The sequence below is a fragment of the Centroberyx gerrardi genome, chromosome 13 (genome assembly GCF_048128805.1).
Source record: "Centroberyx gerrardi isolate f3 chromosome 13, fCenGer3.hap1.cur.20231027, whole genome shotgun sequence".
In the NCBI taxonomy this organism is placed as follows: Eukaryota; Metazoa; Chordata; class Actinopteri; order Beryciformes; family Berycidae; genus Centroberyx; species Centroberyx gerrardi.
The window spans coordinates 5,050,246-5,074,564 of record NC_136009.1 but is presented as its reverse complement, the minus strand read 5'-3'; the positions used below and the strand labels follow the sequence as shown (position 1 = coordinate 5,074,564).

The 24,319-nt window shown below is 40.1% G+C and overlaps 1 protein-coding gene across 1 annotated transcript in view; it reads right to left on the bottom strand.

The window, feature by feature from the left end:
* LOC139915821 (xenotropic and polytropic retrovirus receptor 1 homolog) overlaps positions 1-19,287 on the bottom strand; it is a 39,242-nt gene extending 19,955 nt beyond the window's left edge. The window contains exons 1-2 of the mRNA XM_071904538.2: positions 18,870-19,287; positions 3,433-3,484 (exon numbers count right to left, since the gene is read on the bottom strand). Of these exons, the coding sequence (XP_071760639.1) occupies positions 3,433-3,484; positions 18,870-18,938 (121 nt within the window). The 5' untranslated portion in view covers positions 18,939-19,287. The remainder of the gene's footprint in view (positions 1-3,432; positions 3,485-18,869) is intronic.
* Positions 19,288-24,319: the final 5,032 nt, after the last annotated feature.

Genomic DNA, 24,319 nt, shown 5'->3' with positions numbered 1-24,319 from the left:
AGGCTGCTGGTAGACGTGCAAGTACAGTGCAGAGTACAGAGCTATGTGTCAATAAAAATTACAGCTAAGGAAGCCTCATAATTAGACCTAGAGTTACAGTCTAGTTTCATTTGTCATTTTTGCACCAATGGTTAGCAGTCCGATTTGAACCCATAATATCACAAGTACACGACATTTGCTTTAGCCCACTGGCCCACAAGAACACACCAGACTTGCAAGCTGTTAACCTGCCATAGGACTGTATGTGCTGTATGTAACATGATCAAAACATTATATGGAGTCTTTAGTCAAAGTATCAGACAAATTTAAGACCTTTTTAATGCTACCTGGAATTGAATTTAAGACCAATTTAAAAACCAAAATAAAGAAACGAAGCCGTCAAAACCAGCCATATTTTTGACTGAACATTGCTAAGGAAACTTGTGCAACTATAAATGGCCAGAATAAGAAAAAAGACAACCAGAAATTAATTGTTGAGGGTGTTTAGTAAAGCAGATAGGATGTATATTGAACTACTAACCCTGTTCTGGATTAATCTTAAGAGTGAATAAATACCTGTCATCATTGCATGGTGAAAAAATAGGACCTCTAAAAACTGGATTTAAGGACCGTGTTTATAATTAAGATTTGTGGAAAACATGTTCTCCAAATCACTCCTCACATATATTTAAACTGCATCAATTTAGGCAAGGCGAGGCAAGGCAAGTTTATTTATATAGCACATTTTGTACACATAGCTAATTCAAAGTGCTTTACACAAGGTATATAAGACATTATAGAGCAAATAGAGCTGAAAGAGAATTCGTGGTGGTACAAATTTTGCCCATGAGTCCTACTCTGGCTGATGCTAGTGTACGGTGCACTTTTGTAAGGACAGATAAAACATGATTACGTATGACAACATTTTAGCTAATGCCATATTTCATTCCATTTTCCCTTCTTCATAGCTGGTCTGTGCACGGATATTGGACACGGGGGGTTAGGTACCTTTACTCAGAAGCACTTTAATAGTATTAGGCCCTGTTGGTACCAGGTATTGAACCCGGAACCCCTTGACCTTTAAGCAGTACGCATTACCAACCGGCCAACATGAGGCACTGTGATACTAACTGGTAAACATAGGGAGATATAAGTTTAATCACTTGTATACCTCATTGGAAAGGATACAAGACTGATTAGGGATTTGTCTGGTATGTGTGTGTGTCTGTGTGTGTATGGGCGTGTGCATTAATGAGCAGGTGTAGGACCTCCTAGCCACTTCTTCGCCACAATCGTGACAACCACTACCCATTTGAAACCAAACTAGCCACCTCCCATTAAAACCAACTGAATTAATAAGATAATCACGACAGTCGCAGTCAACAAGTCAGTCAGTCATATTATTAGCATGGAAACCGCAGAATCTTAGAAGAAAACCTGTTTAGAAGGGAAGTAGGAGGAATACTTTCATGTACTTTTTTTTATATCTGCAGTGTTGCAGCTATGATGTCAAAGACAATTTTCCCTGCAGGGACAAGTTGATCATATCTTCACACACATTTTCAAGAACGTTCTTTTCGCTTTGAAAACTACCACCACCACTACTACTGCTACTACTACTACTACTGCTACTGCTACTACTACTACTACTACTACTGTTACTACTACTACTACTGCTACTGCTACTACTACTACTACTGCTACTGCTACTACTACTGTTACTACTACTACTACTACTACTACTGTTACTACTACTACTACTGCTACCACTGCTACTACTACTGTTACTACTACTACTACTGCTACTGCTACTACTGCTACTACTACTGTTACTACTACTGCTACCACTTCTACGACTGTTACTGCCACTGCTACTACTACTGTTACTACTACTACTGCTACTACTGCTACTACTACTGTTACTACTGTTACTACTACTACTACTACTACTACTACTACTACTACTACTACTGCTACCACTTCTACGACTGTTACTGCCACTGCTACTACTACTGTTACTACTACTACTGCTACTACTGCTACTACTACTGTTACTACTACTACTACTACTGCTACCACTGCTACTACTACTGTTACTACTACTACTACTGCTACTGCTACTACTACTGCTACCACTTCTACGACTGTTACTGCCACTGCTACTACTACTGTTACTACTACTACTGTTACTACTGCTACTACTACTGTTACTACTACTACTACTACTGCTACTACTACTGTTACTACTACTACTACTACTGTTACTGTTACTACTACTACTACTACTACTGTTACTACTACTACTACTGCTACTGCTGCTACTACTACTGTTACTACTACTACTACTGTTACTACTACTACTACTGCTACTACTACTACTGTTACCACTGCTACTACTACTGTTACTACTACTACCACTGCTACTACTACTGTTACTACTACTACCACTCCTACTACTACTGTTACTACTACTGCTACCACTGCCACTACTACTGTTATTACTACTATTACTGTTGTTACTACTACTACTACTACTACTGTTGTTACTACTACTACTACTACTACTACTACTACTGCTACCACTGCTACTACTACTGTTACTACTACTACTACTACTGCTACTACTACTACTACTACCACTCCTACTACTACTGTTACTGCTACTACTACTGTTACTACTACTACTGTTGTTACTACTACTACTACTACTACTACTACTACTGTTGTTACTACTACTACTACTACTACTACTACTACTGCTACCACTGCTACTACTACTGTTACTACTACTACTACTGCTACTACTACTGTTACTACTACTACCACTCCTACTACTACTGTTACTACTACTACTACTACTACTACTACTACTACTACTACTGTTACTACTACTACTACTACTACCACTCCTACTACTACTGCTACTACTACTACTGCTACTACTACTACTACTACTACTGCTACTACTACTACTGTTACCACTGCTACTACTACTACTGTTACTACTACTGCTACCACTGCTACTACTACTGTTACTACTACTACCACTGCTACTACTACTGTTACTACTACTATTACTGTTGTTACTACTACTACTACTACTACTACTACTACTACCACTGCTACTACTACTGTTACTACTACTACTACTGCTACTACTGTTACTACTACTGCGATTTTGTAATTGCAAAATATCTTGCAAGCGGCAATAAAAAAAAAAGAAAAGATGCAAAGCCAAGTGATATGATGATAACGTTTGCTTTGATTATTTTAGCACTCTAATTTGCTTCTCTTTCTGTCCCTCCTGTCCTCCCTCACTCTCTTTCCAACCCCTCTATCTAAACCAGTTGATTGACTTTGTTCCCTTAATGATTCTGTGGCTGTTAGGTGCTGAGAGGTCATCAGCTGGCTAATAATAGACCTGATCTGTGTGTGTGTGTGTGTGACATTTACCTTCGATAGATGGGGCCTGGTCCTGAGCAGAATACAGCATCTCTTTGAATGCCTGCAGACAGAAAAAGAGAGAGGAATTATGAAATAGGTCATCTATATTTCATCTTCTGAAACTTCTCACAGAAGGTAAAACAAGCGAGAGGTGGTTGACAAACATTTGCCAAGAAAGTTGCACAACAACAATCTGTATAGCGAGGCCAAGTTGTAATGTAATAAATGAGAGTTCAATGACAACAAAGTCTGACTGCGCAGAATTATGTTAATTTCTGAGCCACAAATCTTTCTAGTGAAGGCACTGGCTTGTTAAAATGTAAACAGCAATTTAAAAATGTCATTACAAAGTGTAAATAATATAATTTGGATAAAGAGCTTGTGAAATTATGATGGGCAAGTGTCTCATTTGTGATTACTACAGCAGAATAAAATGGAGATAATATCGTGATATAGCGATTCATTTTTCTGCCCTACAATACGTATTGTCACATTTTTGTATTGTGATATACTGAATTTCGATATATCATCCCATGATCCCTATCTATTTGTGTTTATAGTCCGCTAATATTCCAGCAGCAAGTTAGCCAATGCTACCATCATTAGCTATAGTTAATAGAGTGAGAGATTTAGTGCCAAGATACAGAGCTCGCTAAATAAAATGTCAATAATAATTGAACACAATAGTGTTCTAAGATAAATACACTTAACTGAAAAAACATCAAGTCCAGCATTATTTAAATAAAGAATGTATAAAGAATAAAGAACATCCCCTCCACCCCCAGCTGAAGTAACCTGTCCTCCTGTGAGAAACACTGAAAACAATGGCATTTCAGCAACATTTCAGCATTTTCACATGAAAGGTCACATTTTTCCTCCCACCCGAATTTTTTTTATTGCACCAAAGATCATGTCACTTAAGTACTGGTTTGGGGAGAGCAACCCCCATGCTACAGATGCTATCAGTGCACCTCTGGTAGCAGGAGTCTCTTTTGCCTCGCTCTCTCTCTCCCTCCATGCTCTGGTTTATATTGCAGTGCTGTGAAAGCTGCAGCCAGCCACAGTGAGTCTCCCTCTCTGTCTTTGTAGAGTAGATCTGCAGTGTATGCTGCAGTCTGTCTCTGTTGTGAAGAGGGGCTAGTAGAGGGCACTCATTCAGTCTCAGTGAGTGCTAGAAGGACAGCAGCACAGTCGCCCTCTTTCATCCCCCTCTCTCTCTCTCTCTCTCTCTCTCTCTCTCTGCAAAGCGGGAGATAGTAGAGCAGTCAAGTCAGTCAGCGCTTCAGAGTGCCAGGAGAGCACAAGACGACAATGCCCGCACTGTATGCCAGTCAGCCAGCCTGCCAGTCAGCCAGCCTGCCAGCCAGCCTGCCAGCCAGCCAGCCACAGAGCAGCGGAGGGGGACGGACTAGCTCCTGCAGCAAACGCAAGGCCAAGTCAAGGTCATGCTAACCGCCCGCTCAGCCAGCCGGGCAGCCTATACTTTCACTGACTCACCAACATCAACAACAACAACAACAACAACAGACTACAAACACCAATCAAGAAACAAAATCACAAATCGATAACAAGGCGGTAACATGACTCCAGTGTGCCTGCCGTTCTAGACTTACACCGACATTTTACATTTCTGGCATTCAGCCAACTCCCTTATCCAGAGGGACATACAATGGGAGCATCAGTCAAATACGCTCCAATTCCTAGATCACCAAAAAATGACAAGCAAACCAAAAAATAAGCAGTGTAAATACTAAAGACCGTAGCTCATGGAACGATGAAGAGAAACAGAACCAGAGCGGAGGAGAGAAGTGAATGGGATTTTTAGAGCGTGCAGAGCGAGCAGAGAGGGGAACTCGAGGATCAAGGAGACGGATTCGTTTGTTGGCCCACGGCCCCACTGAGTGTTCGGGTTTTTGTTTCATGGCTTTAGCCCGAGCAGCTGTGAAGGTGTCTTGGTGGACAGCAACATGTCTACAACTTAAACTGAAAGCTGCAATAGCCAGTTCCACATGTTGGCTGCCCCAAATGGCAGCGAGGGATAACGGTTTGGGTTTTCTGACTGATAAGACAGATGCATTTTGAAATCAAATCTAGTGCAGCTTTAAGACTTTTTATGACCTTTTTGATGCCAGCTAGAATGAAATTTGAGACCAATTACGCAACTGAAATAAACATGAAAATGAAACCAACTGTCAACCCTATCAGAATATGAATCTGCGTGACTGGTTTTATTTCTCACCGGAAAAGCAGTGCATCAAGAAACAACAATTTTTTTTATTTTTTTAAACCTCTAAAACTGAATTTATTGACTTAAAATGCTAGAATACTAGCAAAACACACAGACACACACACACAGATAGAATACAATCCATCTCTGTGTACATGTGTAGTAACAACGAATAAAAGTGTTCTCATCGACTGAAACCGAGAACGCAGCTACAGTCTGAGGTGGGAATCCGTTACCGACAAAAAAACACAGTCCATGTAACTCGAGAGATTAAGCACTCAGCGGGTAAAAGAGACAGAGAGGGCGAGATTTCAAGCATTCGAATGTGCTGACGTCCACCACTGTGACCCCCGTTTATGTCGAGCAACACTCCCACCAGATTCACCGGGCGGCCTCGCTTTGTTTTTCCTGCCAACGCCAAGGAAAACAGCTTCTCTTTCTCTGTCATGCACACGCAGTAGAGATGTGATCCCAGGTCAGCCCTCCCACCTCTTTATAAACCTGACAGTCGGAGCTAAACTGACAAGAAGGTAAACTGAGAACTATGTGACGTGAATGGACCTGTCATAACAACACAAGTCAAAGCCTCATACTCTTTTGTCAAGGTTTCCGTGTAAATAATCTGTAAAAAAAAAAAAATGTCTGTTTTACTACTCTCTAGAACTGATTGATACAACACAATAGTGATTCAACCTAGAGCCAGTTTTTACATTGTCTGTTCTAAACAGCCGGTGTCTGGTAGCTCTTTCCTGGGAAAAATCACTGGAGGAAAGGAAGTGATGTGTTTTATGTTTCTGGTTTGTATGGAATACATAGAAGAAGAGCTGGGTAGTTAGCATGAGCAGTGATAGCCACCATGGCTGAACAGACAAAGAAAAGAGAAACTCAGACTTCATCAACAGAAAATCCAAGGAAAAAGACGTCACAGTACTGGACACACTGTTTGATTGACAGGTGATATAGTGGAACTCCACTCTATGAATATCACTTAAGCATGTTCTCTGACCACCTGAAGGAAAATATGAACCCCAACAAACCAAAGATGAAAGGAAAACCTTCTGGATGTATTCTCTGCATTAGGTTTCTGAATGAGCTCGAACGGCCTTGGCCAAGACTCATACAAATGAGTGAATGCACTTTGGCTGCGTACTGCGTTGGCCCCAAGTTTAAACAAGACACAACGAGATGTAGCATGGTTTGTTTTAATATGACAGTAAGCTATGGTGACAGAGTGATTTGTTAGCTGAACCAACGTCATGCTGTCATCAGCATCACACGCACACACACACAGTTGGGTGATAACTGCAGCGTTGTCCCTTGAGCAAAACTACATGCTTTCCCACACTTCTCCTAGAGCGAGTGTCCACAGTGTGTGTGTGTGTGTGTGTGTGTGTGTGTGGTGAGTAGGCTGGCTCAGCATGTGCTAAGGCGCAAGTTTCCAAAACAAAACACACGCAGCTCAACAGGAAGGAAGGCGGCCCTGCTTATCCTCACAGATTACCCTACTTCTCGCTGTCCTTTTCCCCTTCACTCTCTCCACCTCCACCTCCACCTCTCATCTCTCTCTCCATTCACTCTCTCACCCTCTATCCATTAGGTCTCGGCCTCGTAACTCGGCCGAGGGCGTTTGCTCTCTCTGTCTCTCTTTCACACATACAGACACAAACACACACCTCGCGGCCATTACCCAGACACACACCTTGCGGCGATCACCACAGGCAGGTTGTCACACCACATCAGCCCACCACAAGTCTGTGGGAATGACCGAGTGTGTGTGTGTGTGTGTGTGACTTCAATGAATGCAACGGCACTGCATTTCTTTCTCTCTTTACCACCCTTCTCATTCTCTTCATCTCTCTCCCAGCGACTTTCCCAAATCCCTGCTTCTCGCCCCTTCTCTCCTCCTCCTCTCCCTTCTTTAACCTCTCTCTCTCTTTCCAATATTAGCTCTCTCTTCTCTTTCCCACTCTCTACCCCCTTCTCCTTCACCTAATCTCTTTTATACATTCGGCTCCCTCTTTCGCAGCCCCTCTTTCTTTTCTCTAACACATTATATCTTGACACCAAACTGTCAGAGGGATTATATGAGTCATAACTGGATTAGGCTCTCATCTGGGTCCTGTGGAAACCTCACATCCCAGTCATTTTCAGCATTTTTGTGTCATCCACGGCTGGCGCTATTCCCCCCCTCATGTGCAAAGTGCCTCAGTCGACTCAGGCCTACATGGGGCATCATGAGAGAAAGCAAGCGGTTTTTCCTTAATTTCCCGAAGACCGCCGTTTTTTTGGAGATACGATGTTTGTTGCAGGGCGGCGACGCTACGCTTCGTGACGCACAGATGACGCCAACTGCAGGCAAAACGAGTGGCTTCATTCAGTATCAACATCTGACTGAGCGTTTCTCAAAACTATGCAGGTTCTATTCATTTTCGAATAATCTACTGAACCGTATAATCAAATCTATAATCAAAAACACGCTTTTTCAAAATTCCAATGTGAAAATAATGATTGAACAAGAGGCACTTGAGTATGGAACACCGAAAGTGCCACAATGATAAATAAATGAATAAAAGAACAAATAAATAAATAAATGTGGAAATATAAAGAGGAATAAAAAAAACAATAGGGAATATAATATAAAAAATATATATGGACATAAATGAACAAATGAAAGTGAAAACAAATGTAAAAATTAATAAAAAAAATAAATGTGGAAAAAAAAGAAAGCATTAAATAAATTCCGCAAGTTCACAACATTTTATATTTCTGTATTCATTTCCAGATTTATCTGGAATTTTTATGTATATAATTTTATGTATATAATTCGTCTTTATATTTCCTCCTTTTATTCATTTATTTATCATTGTGGCACGACGATAGTGTTCCATACTTATGCCCCGCCATAATCACCATGATATATTACACATGAGCAGTTGCCAATGAGGTCAATAATTATGGTGACTAATGCATTGCGTAGCAAATATTTCTGTCAACATACTTGTCGGGCATCAATAAGAACTCCGTATCTTAAAGCATTAAGGAGTTATAGTAGTTTCGAGAAAATCTGTTTTTTCCTCTTTAATATGCAAATTTATGCAGCAAGGTGCTCCAAAATGTAACCAGATCATCATCTCTATAGGGGGAATCTGTGGTGTAAGTATGAGTTTCTATCATGTATTGTTAGTAGAGTTATCGTGTTCACAAGAATGAGTCTTGACAATTGATACAGTGTAATCATATGGAGGAATACCAGGTTGTTGAAAGGCATTGTGGGAAAAGTCACTCACTAACTGAAGTAGGAGTTGACAAAGCGGGTTGAGGGAAAGTGCATACACTGATCCCCATATGACCAGAGTACTAGCATGTCCTATTACGTCTGTGTCTACGTGTATGTGTGTGTGTGTGTGTCTGTTTGCATGAGTGTGTGTGTGGTATGTCAGTGAGTGTGTGATCCCGCTAATACCAGTCAGGTGGCAGCCGGTGCCATAAACGCTCAATCCTCGTCTTTCACATCTTTCTTACGTCTCTCTAATTCTCTCCTTCCGTCCCATTCTCTCATTCATGTCTCCCTCTTATCCTTCTCCTTCTCTACCTTCCCTCTCTCTCTCTCAATCTTTCCGCTTCTTGTGTCTCACCAACTAATTTTCTCATTCTCCATCTCTCTGTATGTCTTCTTTTGGCCCCCTCCCCAGTCGTTTACCACTTCCCTCTTTGTCCGTTTTCTCAAACCTTATTCTATACTTGTCAGCTCTTTCCGTCTACATTGACCTTGGTGTATCTGTTTCTCTCTAGATCTCTCCATCTCTACCCCCCACCCCCCTCCCCTCTCTCCCTCTATCTGACCCCTCTCTTTCCCATTCCTCCCTCTCTGGTCTCTTTCTTCTCCCTCTCTTTCAGTCCTAATCAGATGATAAGACCAGTAGAATCAGTGTCTGTCTTCCATGACTATATTCTGCTGAAGGCAGCGTTAATCAAGGACCAACAACTGAACCGAAAAACACACAAACACAGATAAAGACGCAGAAGTACATGGGCGCATATGCAAGGGAAACAGACACTTAATATTGCAATATATCACGATATTCAATATTATCGAATATCGGTCCAAGCCTATCAAGGACTTCATGATACAATATCGACTATGGGTCATGACATGATACAATATTTCCCACTGTATCAATATTAGGAGTATACGAATGAAATTTGCAGTGAATTGATACTATACAGTGCATTTTTTAGTATGATGATACATGATTATGGGCATTATTGATATGGCTTAAGCAACAAAATGAGGCAAAACTGATTTTAACATTTTCATTCTTCTTTATTAGGTAAATTTAATGTAAACAAAGTTAAGAAATTAACTTTAACTATTTTTTCAGAGGGCATTTTTTGCCCACTTGATCTAATTCTTAGGGACATTTTGGTCCTTTTGGGGCAATTTAATTAAAGCATCATATAATACATTTAAATTCATATTTTCTACTCTTTTAGGTAGCGAGCTTGGTTGTTTTCTGATCAAAAAACACTTGGTCCTCCTCCCACAGTTTCTCTTCCTGTTTCAGACCTTACCAATTCCAATTCCTGCAGCATCTTTTAAACAGTGGAATAGATTAATAACTAACTTTCTCTGGAATAACAAAAGGAAAAGAATAAAATTCAATAAATTAATCAAAGCAAAAGAATGTGGTGGTTTAGCCGTTCCTAACCTGCAGAGCTATTTTAATGCAACACAAATAAATACAATAATGATATGGTCGAAGGACAGAGCAGAAGCAAAGTGGTTATCGATCAAGAAAGAATCCATATCAATATCCATAAAAACATTACCGTATATAGACAAAAAGGATTATCCACAAATCAAAGGACTAAACAGATGGGTAGACAATACACTAAAAAGCTGGAAAAATATATGTAGAATCCACAAAATAAATAACGACCTGGTATACTTCCGAGAAATGGCATGGGATCCCCAGTTTGAACCAAACAGAACAGATAACATACTGCAACTATGGGCATCAAAAGGATTAAAAACATATTCACAAATGCTGACCAACAATACCGTAAACTCATTTCAGTCATTAGTCTCTAGTTATGATTTGGCACAAAGTAATTTTTATAAATATCTGCAAGTAAGGACTTATCCTTCAAATTTTTTTAAAAACCAAACTACTAAAGAAATGCACCCTTTAATTAGCTTTCTGATTAAAAACTATAACAAGATAATCAAAAACAGAGAAATTCATAAAACAACAAATTCTAAATATTGGAGGGAATTTGCATGGAAATTATATACAAGATTCTTTCTTACTCCAAAATGCACATTCAAAAATTAACACATCAATGAAATCAGACTGCTGGAGAAAATGCGGTGAGACAAAGGCAAACCACTCGCACATTTTCTTTTTCTGCCCCATTTTAAAATCATTTTGGCATTTAGTCATAGCGGGTATTATGGGTATTTTTAATATGAAAAAAACAATCAACCCTATATATATTATTCTTGGAAAATCACCACCATAGCTAATGCAGGAAACGGACCAGTACCTATAGAATACTCAGAATGGCAGCCCTGAAGCAAATAACTAGGAATTGGCTAAAACCCTCAAGTCCATCAGTTCAAAGATGGAAAGTAACGATACAGGAAATCTCAGAAATGGAGAGAATAACTTATAGAGTTAGAAATGAAGAGACAGAGTATAAAAGACGTTGGTTTAAGTGGATGAGATATGAGGCCATCAATTAATTTATGAAATTACTTAAACTCAGATTAACAAAAGAATTTACAAAAGGACAGAGGCAGATCTTGGGAAAACAAATAATCATATAGACATACTCAGTGAACACATCTTGGAGGAGTAGACACACACACACATACACTCTTTTTTATTCGTTTGTTTGTCCCGGTTATCTTTAGTTAGTATAATTAACAACTTTTTTAGTTAATTTATATAAGTGAGTGTAGGTATATCCGTATGCGTGTATGAAGCTATGTATGTACATATAAATATTTGTGTGCACGTGTGTATATGTATGTATGTGTATATATGGATGAATATGTAATTACTTGTTTTTTTTTTCTCTTTCTTTCTTTCTTTTCTTCTGTGTGTATCACCGGGTGTATAAAATACAAAAAATGAAAAAAATAATAATAATAATAATTGCAAGGACATGAAAATATACTGGACATCTTGTGGTTGTACTGATTTATGAATTAATTGCAATAAAAGTATGAAAAAAAAAAAACACTTGGTGGCCCACAGCGGACTGTAGTCGCGCTCACGTGTGAATGTATGACAACTCAGCGAAAAATGTGAGCAGGATGAAATGCAAAAACGTGAAATCCGAAGTATGAAGGGCTTTTTTTCTCCCTTTTCATGGGCTTTTTCTTTTGCCCTCAGCGCCTGTTCATTTCTGACCCTGCAATGCACACTTCTGTGTGCTGGAGTGCACTGAAATAACTTGTAATAACACATGAACATACACAGTGGAAATTCACAACTCTTTGTGAGATAAGCTTCAGTACACACACACACTAGACTCAGGTCCATCAGATTTAACATCCAACTCATAGCTTAAGTGGCTGGTGAATTTTGCAGTCTAACAGCCACTAGGGCCGGTTAGTTTTCTGCCATGTTGGCCATGTTTCATCTCTCTCGTCCAGCTGTCCTGTCACTCTCCCCTGTATACTGTCATATTAAGTAGAAATTTTATAGAATATCTTAAAAGCACACAAACACTCTCTATCCCTCCTAATGAATGCAATAAGCCTCTGTCTGTTCACTCAAACCTAATTTTATCCTTGTCTATCTAATGGAGGACTGCCTCTAAGTGGCCTGGTGCACGTTATTACAGTGCCTGGTCTTATAAGTATAAACTTATGAATTAGGGCTGCGCAATTAATCGACAAAGAAAATCTTGAAACCGCAATAGTGACCGCTGCAATTTCCAAAGTGCAAGAGGCTGCGTGTTTTACATACAGGGAAATGAGACTTTCATTTTATTCAAACTGAGCAAATCCTCAATCCAAAGAACTAACATCTCATTTTTTCCTTGGCCCACGTTTTGAACATTTGTAGGAAAAAGAAATGTCTAGTTAATAAGGTAGAGAGAGCTGTGTCAATTTCAATATTCATGGGGAAAAAATGACAGTATGATTTTTGTCAGTATCATGCAGCCCTATTATGGATTCAGCTGAAAGCTTACTTTATGGATTCTGGTTGATATATGCATTTCTAAATGAAAACACATCACTCTGCATCTGTTTCTCTCCACCTATCTGTATATGTATCTGCTTTTCCATCTATATCTCTTCCTTAATACATAAACAGCCCCTTATGTGGAAACATCACGTGCATGGAAAGATAATAAGCACTCATGTTTTTCAAAAATTCAACATGTCGTTAGCATGTATTTATGTCTGTGCGTGTGTGTGTGTGTGTGTGTGTTTCCTTGTGTGTATTCCCTGACAAGAACCAGTGAGTAAATACCACATTCCCATGCTAAATTAAGAACACTGCATTCTCATTGCAGAAGTACACGTAGGGGATATGCCTTGGGGGATTTTAGTTCAGCTTTTGACCATAGTCAAATGAAAGAACAACAGACTAATAAATCATATTATACAACCGGCCTAGCGATCTGATTGGTCATAGATGGGTTCCAAAGCTGACTACGAATTGACTGAAATGAGTCAAATTCAACTGAAATTTGAATAGTAATGGTATAATCTATATAAAATTGACACATGAAAGCAGGGCGCAATGAACAAACAATGCGTTCTAAACAGATAGAGAGACAATAGAGATTCTATCTAGAGTCTATGGAGCCAAGGCGTAGGGTGCCAGTGGTGTGTTCAGTTTAATCTGATGTAAAAAAAAAAAAAAAAAAAAGGCAGGTTTACTTAAGGATTATTGAAATTTGTTCTGACATCCTTAACATATACTATGGTTAGCTGTGCTTTATTGGTTGTTATATCCCAGGGGGCGAGTTACTGGTCTTTCTTATTTTCTCCTGTTTTTAAATCTTATGTACACTATTTTGAGGAGCCTTTGAGACAACACACATCGGTACGTACATATACGTTGTATAAAAGCCATAATGCCTGAGGACGTGCTTTACTGTCATTACAGGTGCCTCGCAATCTTTCAGTCACTTTCCAAGGGGTAGGCAGTAGAAACGCAGGGAGAACCATGTGCCAAGATATGTATATTGTCCATACTGGTTGGACATTCACTTGTGTAGCCATATGGATGATAAACTACAAGTTTATGGTAATGGCTGTTGTCACAACTATCGTGTGGAGCAGAAAACAATTTCCCGCAATTTCCCATATTGTTCTTGTTTTGCCCATGCCGAACTTTGATAAAGAGAGGCATTTCCAATATTATCAGATGTCAAAATCTGACAGCCTCCTTCATCGTATCGCACCTGCGATTAGCAATGACAAGAACCAGTACAACCTGATCGATGGCTGTCACACTGAGGTAGCTAGCTACAAGCTGGGTACTATGGTGGTTGTTGGTATATGTTTACACCAGAAATGACCACTACTTCTTGTTCATTTAGCAGTAGCTGCATTAAGCTCCTCTACCTGAAACACAGGACATTGTAACATGTTTGGACTGCACATTTTGCTACGCAAAAACGTGAGAAATGCCCCTTGTGTTGCCCATTGTCTTGTTGCGTAGATGATGTAACGGCCTAAAGCATGTCAGATGACAGCCATAGCAATGGGTGCTGATGAAAACATTTCATCACCTAAAGAGGAAATACACGGAAACATGTGGAAATCAAGATGAGAAATCATCCTCACACACAAATGGACACTTTTACTGCAGATTTCCTAACATCCTCATAATGGCGTAAACAAACGTATTTTCCTCTAAAACTGGGCACATGTTGCAGTGATTTTAGCTTGCACGGCTAGGTACTGGGGGAAGCTTGGGAGGTTCTGTTGTGTTCAAAGCTCAGTGGGAACAGGTCGACCGTCTCCATAGAGGAGCTGATCAAGATCGTATTATAGAGCACATTGAATTAAACATGACATCCGCGTCCATTACCATGTAATGACAAACTTCCTTTATCGACTGACATTATGCAAGGGCTGCTAGAGACAAAATTGAGTTTTACAAAGTTCTGTTGCAGTGAACTTCACAATAGGTTATAGTATAACCTATTAACATTTACGGTAGTAAATGGGCTATAACTCTTTTAAATAATCCCATAGGTCTAAATATGAAAAATGAAGAAAAAGAAGTACAGCAGTTTAATTAGGTCCATGTCACGCTCCTCATCCACATCTCTTGTGCTGCCATGGCTCATTTATAATGACACCAAGAACCATAACAGTGCTGGGTCAGTAGCCCATGACAGAGTATCCCCGACCGCAGAATAGGTGTGGTGGGTCACCCTGCCTTCAGGAGCTGCTCACCCATCTGAAACTATTCCATTAGTCTGGGTTTCCATGGAGAGTTTTAGTGTCCCATGATAGTCTAAATGCTGTTTCAGAGGCTTTTCCACCCTGACAAGAATACAACTCTGGGGGAAACACTGGCCAGCAGGTAGCTGTACTCATGTCATTTTGCATGCTCAATAGATTTTAACTGAATGGGATGGCCTGCACAACATGCCTGCGGATGGGAGCTGTTCAAATGCAAGCAGAGAATTGTTGATTCGCCCTTATTTTTCTGTCTGTTTCTCTGTTCGTCACTCCAGCTGAAACCAGCCACCATCAGCAAACTCACTTCCCATGAACGAACGTGCCAATGCTCTGTCCCACCCCGGCACCCTAGGGCTCCCTCTATCTACCTCCCTGCTCTCCCCTTCCCCTTTCTCTGTCTCTTTGCTTCTTTCTTGACACTCGCCCCTCCCCTTTTATGTCTGGTTCCTCTCTAGCGTTTCTGTCCCTCCACACCCTGCTCTCTACTTTTAATAAAAAAAAACTAAAATGTCCTTGACTTTGACTGCTACGGCCAGTTAGTCATCTAAGTTTTTCAGGCAGTCAGTGAGTCTGCTGGCTGTTTTTAATACAGATAACTGTCAAGCATATTCTCATAGTTCCTGTCTTGAAGTCATGCTAGGAAAATGTCAAGTTAAAAAAAGAACTAATTTTATCATTCAGTCAACAAACCAGCCAGTCTGTTCTATTGTCCAGTAAGAAATCATGATATCTCACACATTTTTGCAAATAAAAGACTTTTCCATAACCATATTCAATGCACAGAGGCCTCTCATACGCTACATTTTTAACCTTTTCATTTTAGGAAAGCTTATAGTTTATTGGTTTTCACAACTTTACAATAAGGATACACAATCACAACAACATGACAGGTGTTAACCATGCTTGGCCATCATGAAATTAGAGAAGCTGGCAGTCTCTGGTTCAGCACACATCCCAGCATCGTGGTACGTCTCTGTGTGTCTAACTGTCCTGCTACGTGTCTGACCCAAACACAGCTGCCATGAGAAAACATGACAAGCGTGGAACAGCCCTGGTCAGCATGGGTCTGAAAACATCACAGGCCTGAGTCTTGTCTGGGCTTCACAGGCCTAAAACCACCTGGGCCTGGCGCCAGATTTACAGCTGGGTGGAACAACAAGCTACATCTGGACTACGTCCTACAACTCCAAGCGCACGAAAACAACATGGGAGTCCGTTCGGCACGGTCGCGGAAATGAGCAACAGAAAATCACACACACCGGGTCACGCACAGTGCGTGCAGCGTGGATGTGATAATTTGAGTTCAAACGTAGCTTTTAAATGTAAAGGCCCTTTTTACAATTTAAATTACAGCACAAGTAATTGCAGGCAAGAAAAAAAACATAAACAAGTTCAAACTGAAGACATTGCGGTGCATTCTCAATAGGAAGCAGCACCACAAAACCAGCACACCCTGAGGACGGCTCCGTCTGCAAATACATAAATCAACATGAGGATCATTTTTGTCCCTGCATCTGCTTCCCCATTTGAGTGTCTTGCGCAAGGCTTTTAAATTAGCAAAGATCAAGGTCATCTAAATCGGCAAAAAAACTTGGCAAGGGAATTTCCACCCCTGATCCCCAATGTATTCATCCAATCACCAAACCCTACTGGCTAATTTGTCTGCATTTCAGAGTCACTCTGAACATGAATTAAACACAAATAACATAAATTTGTTAATGTTAAATCCACATTAACAGCTGCATTAACTCATGTTGTTGTACATGTTTGTTAATGTTAACTAATGTGTTTACTAACATGAATTAAGCATGAACAGTGACATTAACAAAGATGCGTTCATATCAAATGCACAATAAACTGCATTAAGTAATGTTGTTATATATGATGTTAATGCCAATGTATTGTCTAAATTGAAACCCTAACTCTCCATATATTACTTTAACATATCCTGGCACTAACTAAGTAATAGGCTAAGTAATATTTGTTTACAAGCGAGTGCTGAAGCTGCTGAACAGACTGCACTTCCAACAGCAGGACAAGACCTTTAGCCCAAAGCTTAATGTGACTCTGCTGCAAGGAACACAGAACTAAAACAGTGTGTCAGAGGCGCAGAGGCGATGACTGATCATTTGGGAGTTCGGGCCAGAAAGGCAGAACTCTGGTTCACACTGCTTGGCATAAAACAAAACAAATGCATGAATAAATGAACGTCTACATAAATAAAAACGCCAGCGATATGTAAAAACTGAGTCACCGGAGGCTTAAAATAGGTCCAGACCTCCTTAATGTCACAACTTTCAGGAAAGGCTTCGGCACGGTGAGGAGCTTCGGTGGCTCAATGACACCGACGACGGCTGTGCTGCAGTCGCACTGTGCCGGACCAGTATGTGACTGTGCAGAGCATAGGCGATGACTTATGAGAATACTGCAACTACCGTCACCTAACAATGCAGGTACTGCTGCTCAGTGCAGGGACAAGAGAGAGAGAGAGAGAGAGAGAGAGAGAGAGAGAGAGAGAGAGAGAGAGAGAGAGAGAGAGAGATAGAGAAAGAGAGTTCACAGCACAACTAATGTGCATACTGACATATGAAATAGTAGCAACATGCATACACACACCATATCAGTCATAACTGGCACACTAACTTTATAGCTCAATTAAATGCATGGACATCTACATACAGTTCATACCTCCAGAATTGGGATTGGACATTGAACTTGGTGCTGGTGTCATTTTTTTTAACACGAAGGCCTGCCTTAGCTCACTGTGCCAATTGATTGTGTAACAGCTAATAATGCCTCTGGAACACCCAACATGTGATAATTAATGGTAATTCATTTGCCAGGAAAGCAGACTAGCTTTGTCCCAGCCCTAAAGAGCAATTATAGGCTACACACATGGCTTTAAATATGACCGATATGGGGACATTCATGGTTTCATGGATCAGCAGCATAGTGGGAGTGGAACTGGTCTTTATACTGCAGAGTGGAGATGGGTACACCGAGATCCCAGCATCCTGTAGCCTGTATCACAATGACAATTTGACTGATGGGAGAGTATGCTCTGAATACCAAGGCAAAAAGATGCAGGCAAGCATACCTGCAATGGCATTCTTGGAAAAGTATGCAACTGTCAGTCCTACATAAGAATGAAATGCTTTATAAGATAGCAGGGTTAAATTGCATGCTTTAATAGCATCGATGTATCAAAGGTTGCAGGTTGTGCTGTCAACACCTCTCTGTCACCCATTCGTACCCACTGACCCCATCAACCCTGATGTTAAAACACCAGGAACAGCTTGGTCAGCAGTTGAGGGCAGACAGAGGGGTTAACAGGAATCAAGATTAGCTCAATAAATGATGACTCAGCCAAATGCCTTGTCTCCAAAACACATTCCAAGCAGCTAGCGAGGACAGACGGTTACGGCTAGGTTAGCCGGTTTAGGTAGCGAGCTCCGTATAGCTTAAGGTGACTGAGATGTTGATCTGTAAGGCAACAAAACAAATCTGGTTTGGCTAGTTTGCTAGCTAACATTGGCTAGCTGGCACTGCTTCCTCTGCAGGCATAACATCAGCTCACCCGTCCCCTTTCTGCTTTTTCAACGAAGCGAGCAAAAATGACAAGTACATCATCTACAACTGATGTTCAAAATGGTTATAAACAGGGATAACTGGTGTTGAGCTGTGGCTAGACCGCTAGCTCCGGTCGTTAGCTGACTAGTTAGCCAGTCAGCTAGCTAGTGGCTAGCACAGTCCAGGTTAAATGTAACATTAACTTACCTCATACTGAATGTACTGTTTTCTCCACTCCGGGGTGATGTGAGCCGAGAGATGCTCCGTGAATTTCATCTTGGCGGTTTCGGTGGCTTTCCCTCGCCGGGTTTGACTGTTATCAAGACCAAATATCGCCCAAAAAACTGGACGAATGACCGGTTTGCTAATACAAATTCAGCAGCGGGAGATTTTGCCGAGGTGATCCGCTAAACAGTGACTCTCATCCGGAGATTACGGCTGGGTTGGCTCGGTCAAAGACAAGAGAGATGCCCTTTTTGTCTTAACGTTAACCTAGCTAGCAAACGGCATATTTCAATCATTTTACAGTCGACGAGGTGACAATGGGGTCACATCGTTACAGAGAACGCTTCAGTCTCCTTTTAACTGTAGAGCGTCAATGTCGCAAAAGAGCGTTTAGTCGCTGGTACACAGGCTCAAATTGTTGGCGCTAGCTTCCTTGCTATCTCTCCCCTCCTCTCTCTCTTTCTGCCTCTGTCGTTCACTCTCTACCTCTCTCTCCCTCCTGCCTCCTGCTGCCTTCAAATGCTGTCGGAAATATCGGAATGTGACTTTAGCGCACACGAACACTGAACATGCACGTGTTAATTGGATATGGCAAGGTGTTATACTTTAGCCTTTGATTTTGTATTTTTTAGCATTACCAGATAAAAATCACTATAACTTCGTTTGGAAGCCATATCTAAAAAAAAAACCAAAGTCACATCAGAACTAATGTTCCCTCTAAACTGATACTTTGGTGTCCTATGACTAACTAGAAGGGCACTCGGAGAGCGCAGACCTCCGCCAAGGTTCGTGCTATTATTGCTTGTTCGTGAGTCGGATCCGGATCCGCTCCAAAATTTAATGGGTTCTTCCTTGGCCCATGCTACACCCTTCCACGAAGTTTCATGAAAATCGGGCCAGTAGTTTTTCCGTAATCCTGCTAACAGACAAACAGACAGACAAACAAACAAACAAACAAACAAACGGCACCGAAAACATAACCTCTTTGGCGGAGGTAATAATTGATCACATTCAACAAAAAATAATATGTTGTCAGTCCTTAAATCTAATAATTCATCACACTGACCAAGTAATAATATTCAGTCATTGCTCCACTTTTATTATTATGTTATTGCTTGCCATTGGCTATCTAAATAATTAGTATCTATGTTTCTATTTTCATTCTTTGTTCAACTTGGTTATCACTCATAATAAGTTAATTAAAACATCAATTACATGCCTGATGTGTTTTCTCCTCTTCATTCTGCTGCAGCACAAAGTAGCTCAGTGCCGCTTGATTTTTAAAATAAAACAGCCAATAATAAAATTACTTTTGTTCATTTTATTGGTGTATTTTGTCATTTTTTCCAACCAAACGCCGGTGAATGTCTGACAAGTCAATTCAGTTCAATGCAAATATGCATTATTGCCATGACATAAAAGAAACCTATGTTACCAAAGCAATAATTGGGGTAACATTATTAACAGATGACTAGTAATAATTAAACAAAACCAATAAACATCAGTGTTATCAGCAGCAATATAACATTCAGTAGTTTCAACTCAACTTTTCCATTCAATTACTCATAATGTCTTCCCTGTGTAGGACAAACATTGCCGGAGCTGAATATTCCGACGGGACCTTGAAGGCAGCATGTGTGACGTTGTCGCCACCTTTGGGAGAAGGTGACGTAGCTGTTGCGTTTGTCTTCATATGGGGGAGAAATTGAGGTGGAAAGTTTCCATCACTCCTCCGTCTTTTTAAGCTTGATTTGGTGAGAAAGAAGTCACGAGGTGTGGAAATAAACACATAGAGATACAAATAGACAGAAGAACTATAGGAATCCTATGATACATTTTAGAAGGATGCTGCAAATTTGACAGCAAAACTATAAACTATACGAATATCCTATAGGAATATTGATGAGATAGAAAATACCATAAAGTACAATTAAGTCCCTATAAACTTACTTTTGAGTATATCATAGACCTACAAGGACTATAGGAATATTATAGTGATACTATAGGAGTTTCACTATAAACTCATTACTGGGTACCATAGACACACTATAAGGAATGTTATGGTGATTTTCTGTTGGGCTGAGAAGACAAAACAAACACACACACACACACACACACACACACACGTACACACACAGTTGCATCCTTCAGCTGTTGTTATGTTTATGAGAATGTTACACTTATTTCATATAGCCTAAAACATGAGCATAACCATAACCCTATATGCACTGAACATCCTGTGTGTGTGTGTGTGTGTGTGTGTGAGAGAGAGAGAGAGAGAGAGAGAGAGAGAGAGAGATTATTTCTATATTTGATTGCAATGTTGCAATGTTACACAGCTCTGTTTACGCATTTCTTTATTCTAGTATATCTTTAATTGCACGTATATTTTTTGTTTTTATTTCATACTTGCTTTGGCAATGTAAACGTATGTTTCCCATGCCAATGAAACCCCTTTGAATTGAATTGAATTGAATTGAGAGAGCGAGTGAGAGAGAGAGAGAGAGAGAGAGAGAGAGAGAGAGAGAGAGAGAGAGAGAGAGAGAGAGAGAGAGAGAGAGAGAGAGAGGGAGAGAGATTGGGTAATAGTATCATATAGTTGCTAAATCTAACACCAGCCATAGTCAAAAGCTAATACTAGGACCGCATGTCAGTGTCCAGCCATCTCTCTCTCTCTCTCTCTCTCTCTCTCTCTCTCTCTATGTCTCTTTCTCTCTCTCTCTCTCTCTCCCTCTCTCTCTCTCTCTCTATCATCAGTGTGTGACAGAGTAATTTTGCTCACATGGAGGTGGCGAGTGGTGTACCACACACACACACACACACACACATGCACACACACACACACACACACACACACACCTAAGAAGCATGTGACATCCTAATGCACATACATTTTGACTCACTTTACATACATTAGTCTTGAAAAGTTTGACTTGTAAATTTTAAAATAAGCGTTGTGCAACTTTCCTAATGCGTTGTATCTCAACCGTAGACTGTAAAAAACATACACTTTTTTTTTCTTTTACCTCACTTTACCTCACAAACATTACTCAGCTCAGTCAATCAATCTGAATCAGAACATATCTGAGCAGTGACATAAATAGAGACATAAATAGAGGCAGTAGTGTTTTCAACAGAGAGCACCATACTGCTTTCACAAATTGGGTCTCTGAAGTGACCCCTAAACTTTTCAGGGGGTCAGAGTTCGGTTTCAGAACCTGCAGCCTATTGAATTATTCATGAAATTCATATTCTTATGATCTAGGGCAGTGTAATCAATATTTTTTAACATGAACTATTAAACAGAGAACTGAATGCCGTGCACCAAAATACAAAATCGATTGCTGAATTCGGTGATATTCCTTATAATAATATAATAATTTTTTATCCTGTCGTGTCCATGGTAAAAATATCTGTTATTGATGTTTCAATTGTTTCATACATTATTTGTTCAATTTCACCTTATAAGGATAAATGGCTTCAATTGATATTAACAGTATTCTATTGAAGCTGCCATTTATGTCATTTATGTCTTATCATGTCAATAAAGCAACTGAGACAAATAGAGATAAATACACATTCACTATAATATTCCACAGGGAAAGAGATGGATAACAACATAGACAACAGCACCCTCTGCTGTTGCATTAAGACATTGCAGCCTCTCCAGCCTCCTTTGTTTAGGTTGCTCCATTGACAGTCAATGGGAGAATGAGAGCATTGTGGACACAGTACCCAGTCAGTCATTATTTAATGATTTAATAGTGATATGGACCCATATGTTGCTTCATAACTGATAGCGCTGCAATAAAATAGAGCTCCATGCAAGTAAAAAATGTTTATGCTGAATTCAGTCATTTTATCCGATTTGATTTTCCTCACTCAGTTGCTGTTGTTATTTCTGCTACATTTATTTTTATTACCTGTTTGTTAAGCACTTTATAAATTATGTTTTTGGATGTTGGTAGTAGCAGTAGCAGTAGCAGTAGCAGTAGCAGTAGAAGTAGTAGTAGCAGTAGTAGCAGTAATGTTTCTCCAAGGGGCTTTCACCCTGTCAGAGATGGTCTTAGTTTTTAGAGGTGCAATGGAATTAATACAATCAGTTAACCTGGAGTTGAATTTCTCAACAAAAATATCGCAGGATTCAGCAGTGAGAGGAGGCAGAGAGCGTACAAGATTTGTAAAAGTTGCAGTGGAATCATCTTTAAGATAGCGCCTAGTGATTGTCCTAGCATCCCTCTTAGTGCTGGTACAGACAGACATTTCAAAGAAAACACAGTAGTGGTCTGAAATAGCCAAATCTAGAATGGGGCCAGATAAAATACAGAACTTTCCCAGTCTCTAAGTCCTGCTGGATCTCGATTGACTGCTTGAGCCAGATGTCGTTCGTACCAACATGGACAATAATGATGTGGGCAGTCGGGTGGAGGTCAGTGAGAGCTGGAATCGGTTCAACTATGTCCAGAATTTTGGCACCAGATAGACAGTAAGTTATGCCATTGGGAACTTCAACAAGTCTGATCAGGGACTCGCCAATCAGAAGGAACTGTGGGTCATCGTTAACACTTCCCCCACTGTACACGGCAAGGTTTGCAGGCGCACCATCAAAGCAGGGGACAGTATTTTCCGTGACACCAGCCGCTTTGTTGACCACACGAGTGTAGTAGTAGCAGCAGTAGCAGTAGTAGTAGTGGTAGTAGTAGTAGCAGTCGGAGACTAGTAGTAGCAGTAGCAGTAGTAGTCACAGTAGTAATAGTAGTAGCAGTAGCAGTAGTAGTAGCAGTAGTAATAATAGTAATAGTAGTATAAGAGTAAGTTATTTGTTATGTATATTATGTATATTGTTTTATGGGTTATTTATCTTGTATGTATAATACACAAATGCAGTGTGTGTGTGTGTGTGTGTGTGTAGGCTATGTGTGTGTGTGTGTGTGTGTGTGTGTGTGTGTGTGTGTGTGGCTACATAATATTATACTTCCATGTGCTACACACTGAGGATCACAACAGTTTTCCTCCAGGTAAATCCACTGCATACTTGAGAGATTAGATTATATTGATTACTTGGGAAGGGTTAGATCGTAGTAGAAACTAAGACATGACTAGTCAGAATACAACTGTAGATATGTTGAACTGGAGTTATGACTAGTCAAAACTAAAGTGAAGATAGCTCAAATTGAAGTTCTTACTAGTCAAGAGTCCTTTTAAGATATCTACAAACAAGTTATGGATATCTTGAAAGGAATGTTGACTAGACAGATCCTATATTGGAGATATCTTGAATTATCATTCTGACTAGTCAAAATGTGTTTATAGATCTCTTGAATTATCATTCTGACAAGTCAAATGTATTTATAGATATCTTGAATTATCATTCTGACAAGTCAAATGTATTTATAGATATTTTGAATTATCATTCTGACTAGTCAAAATGT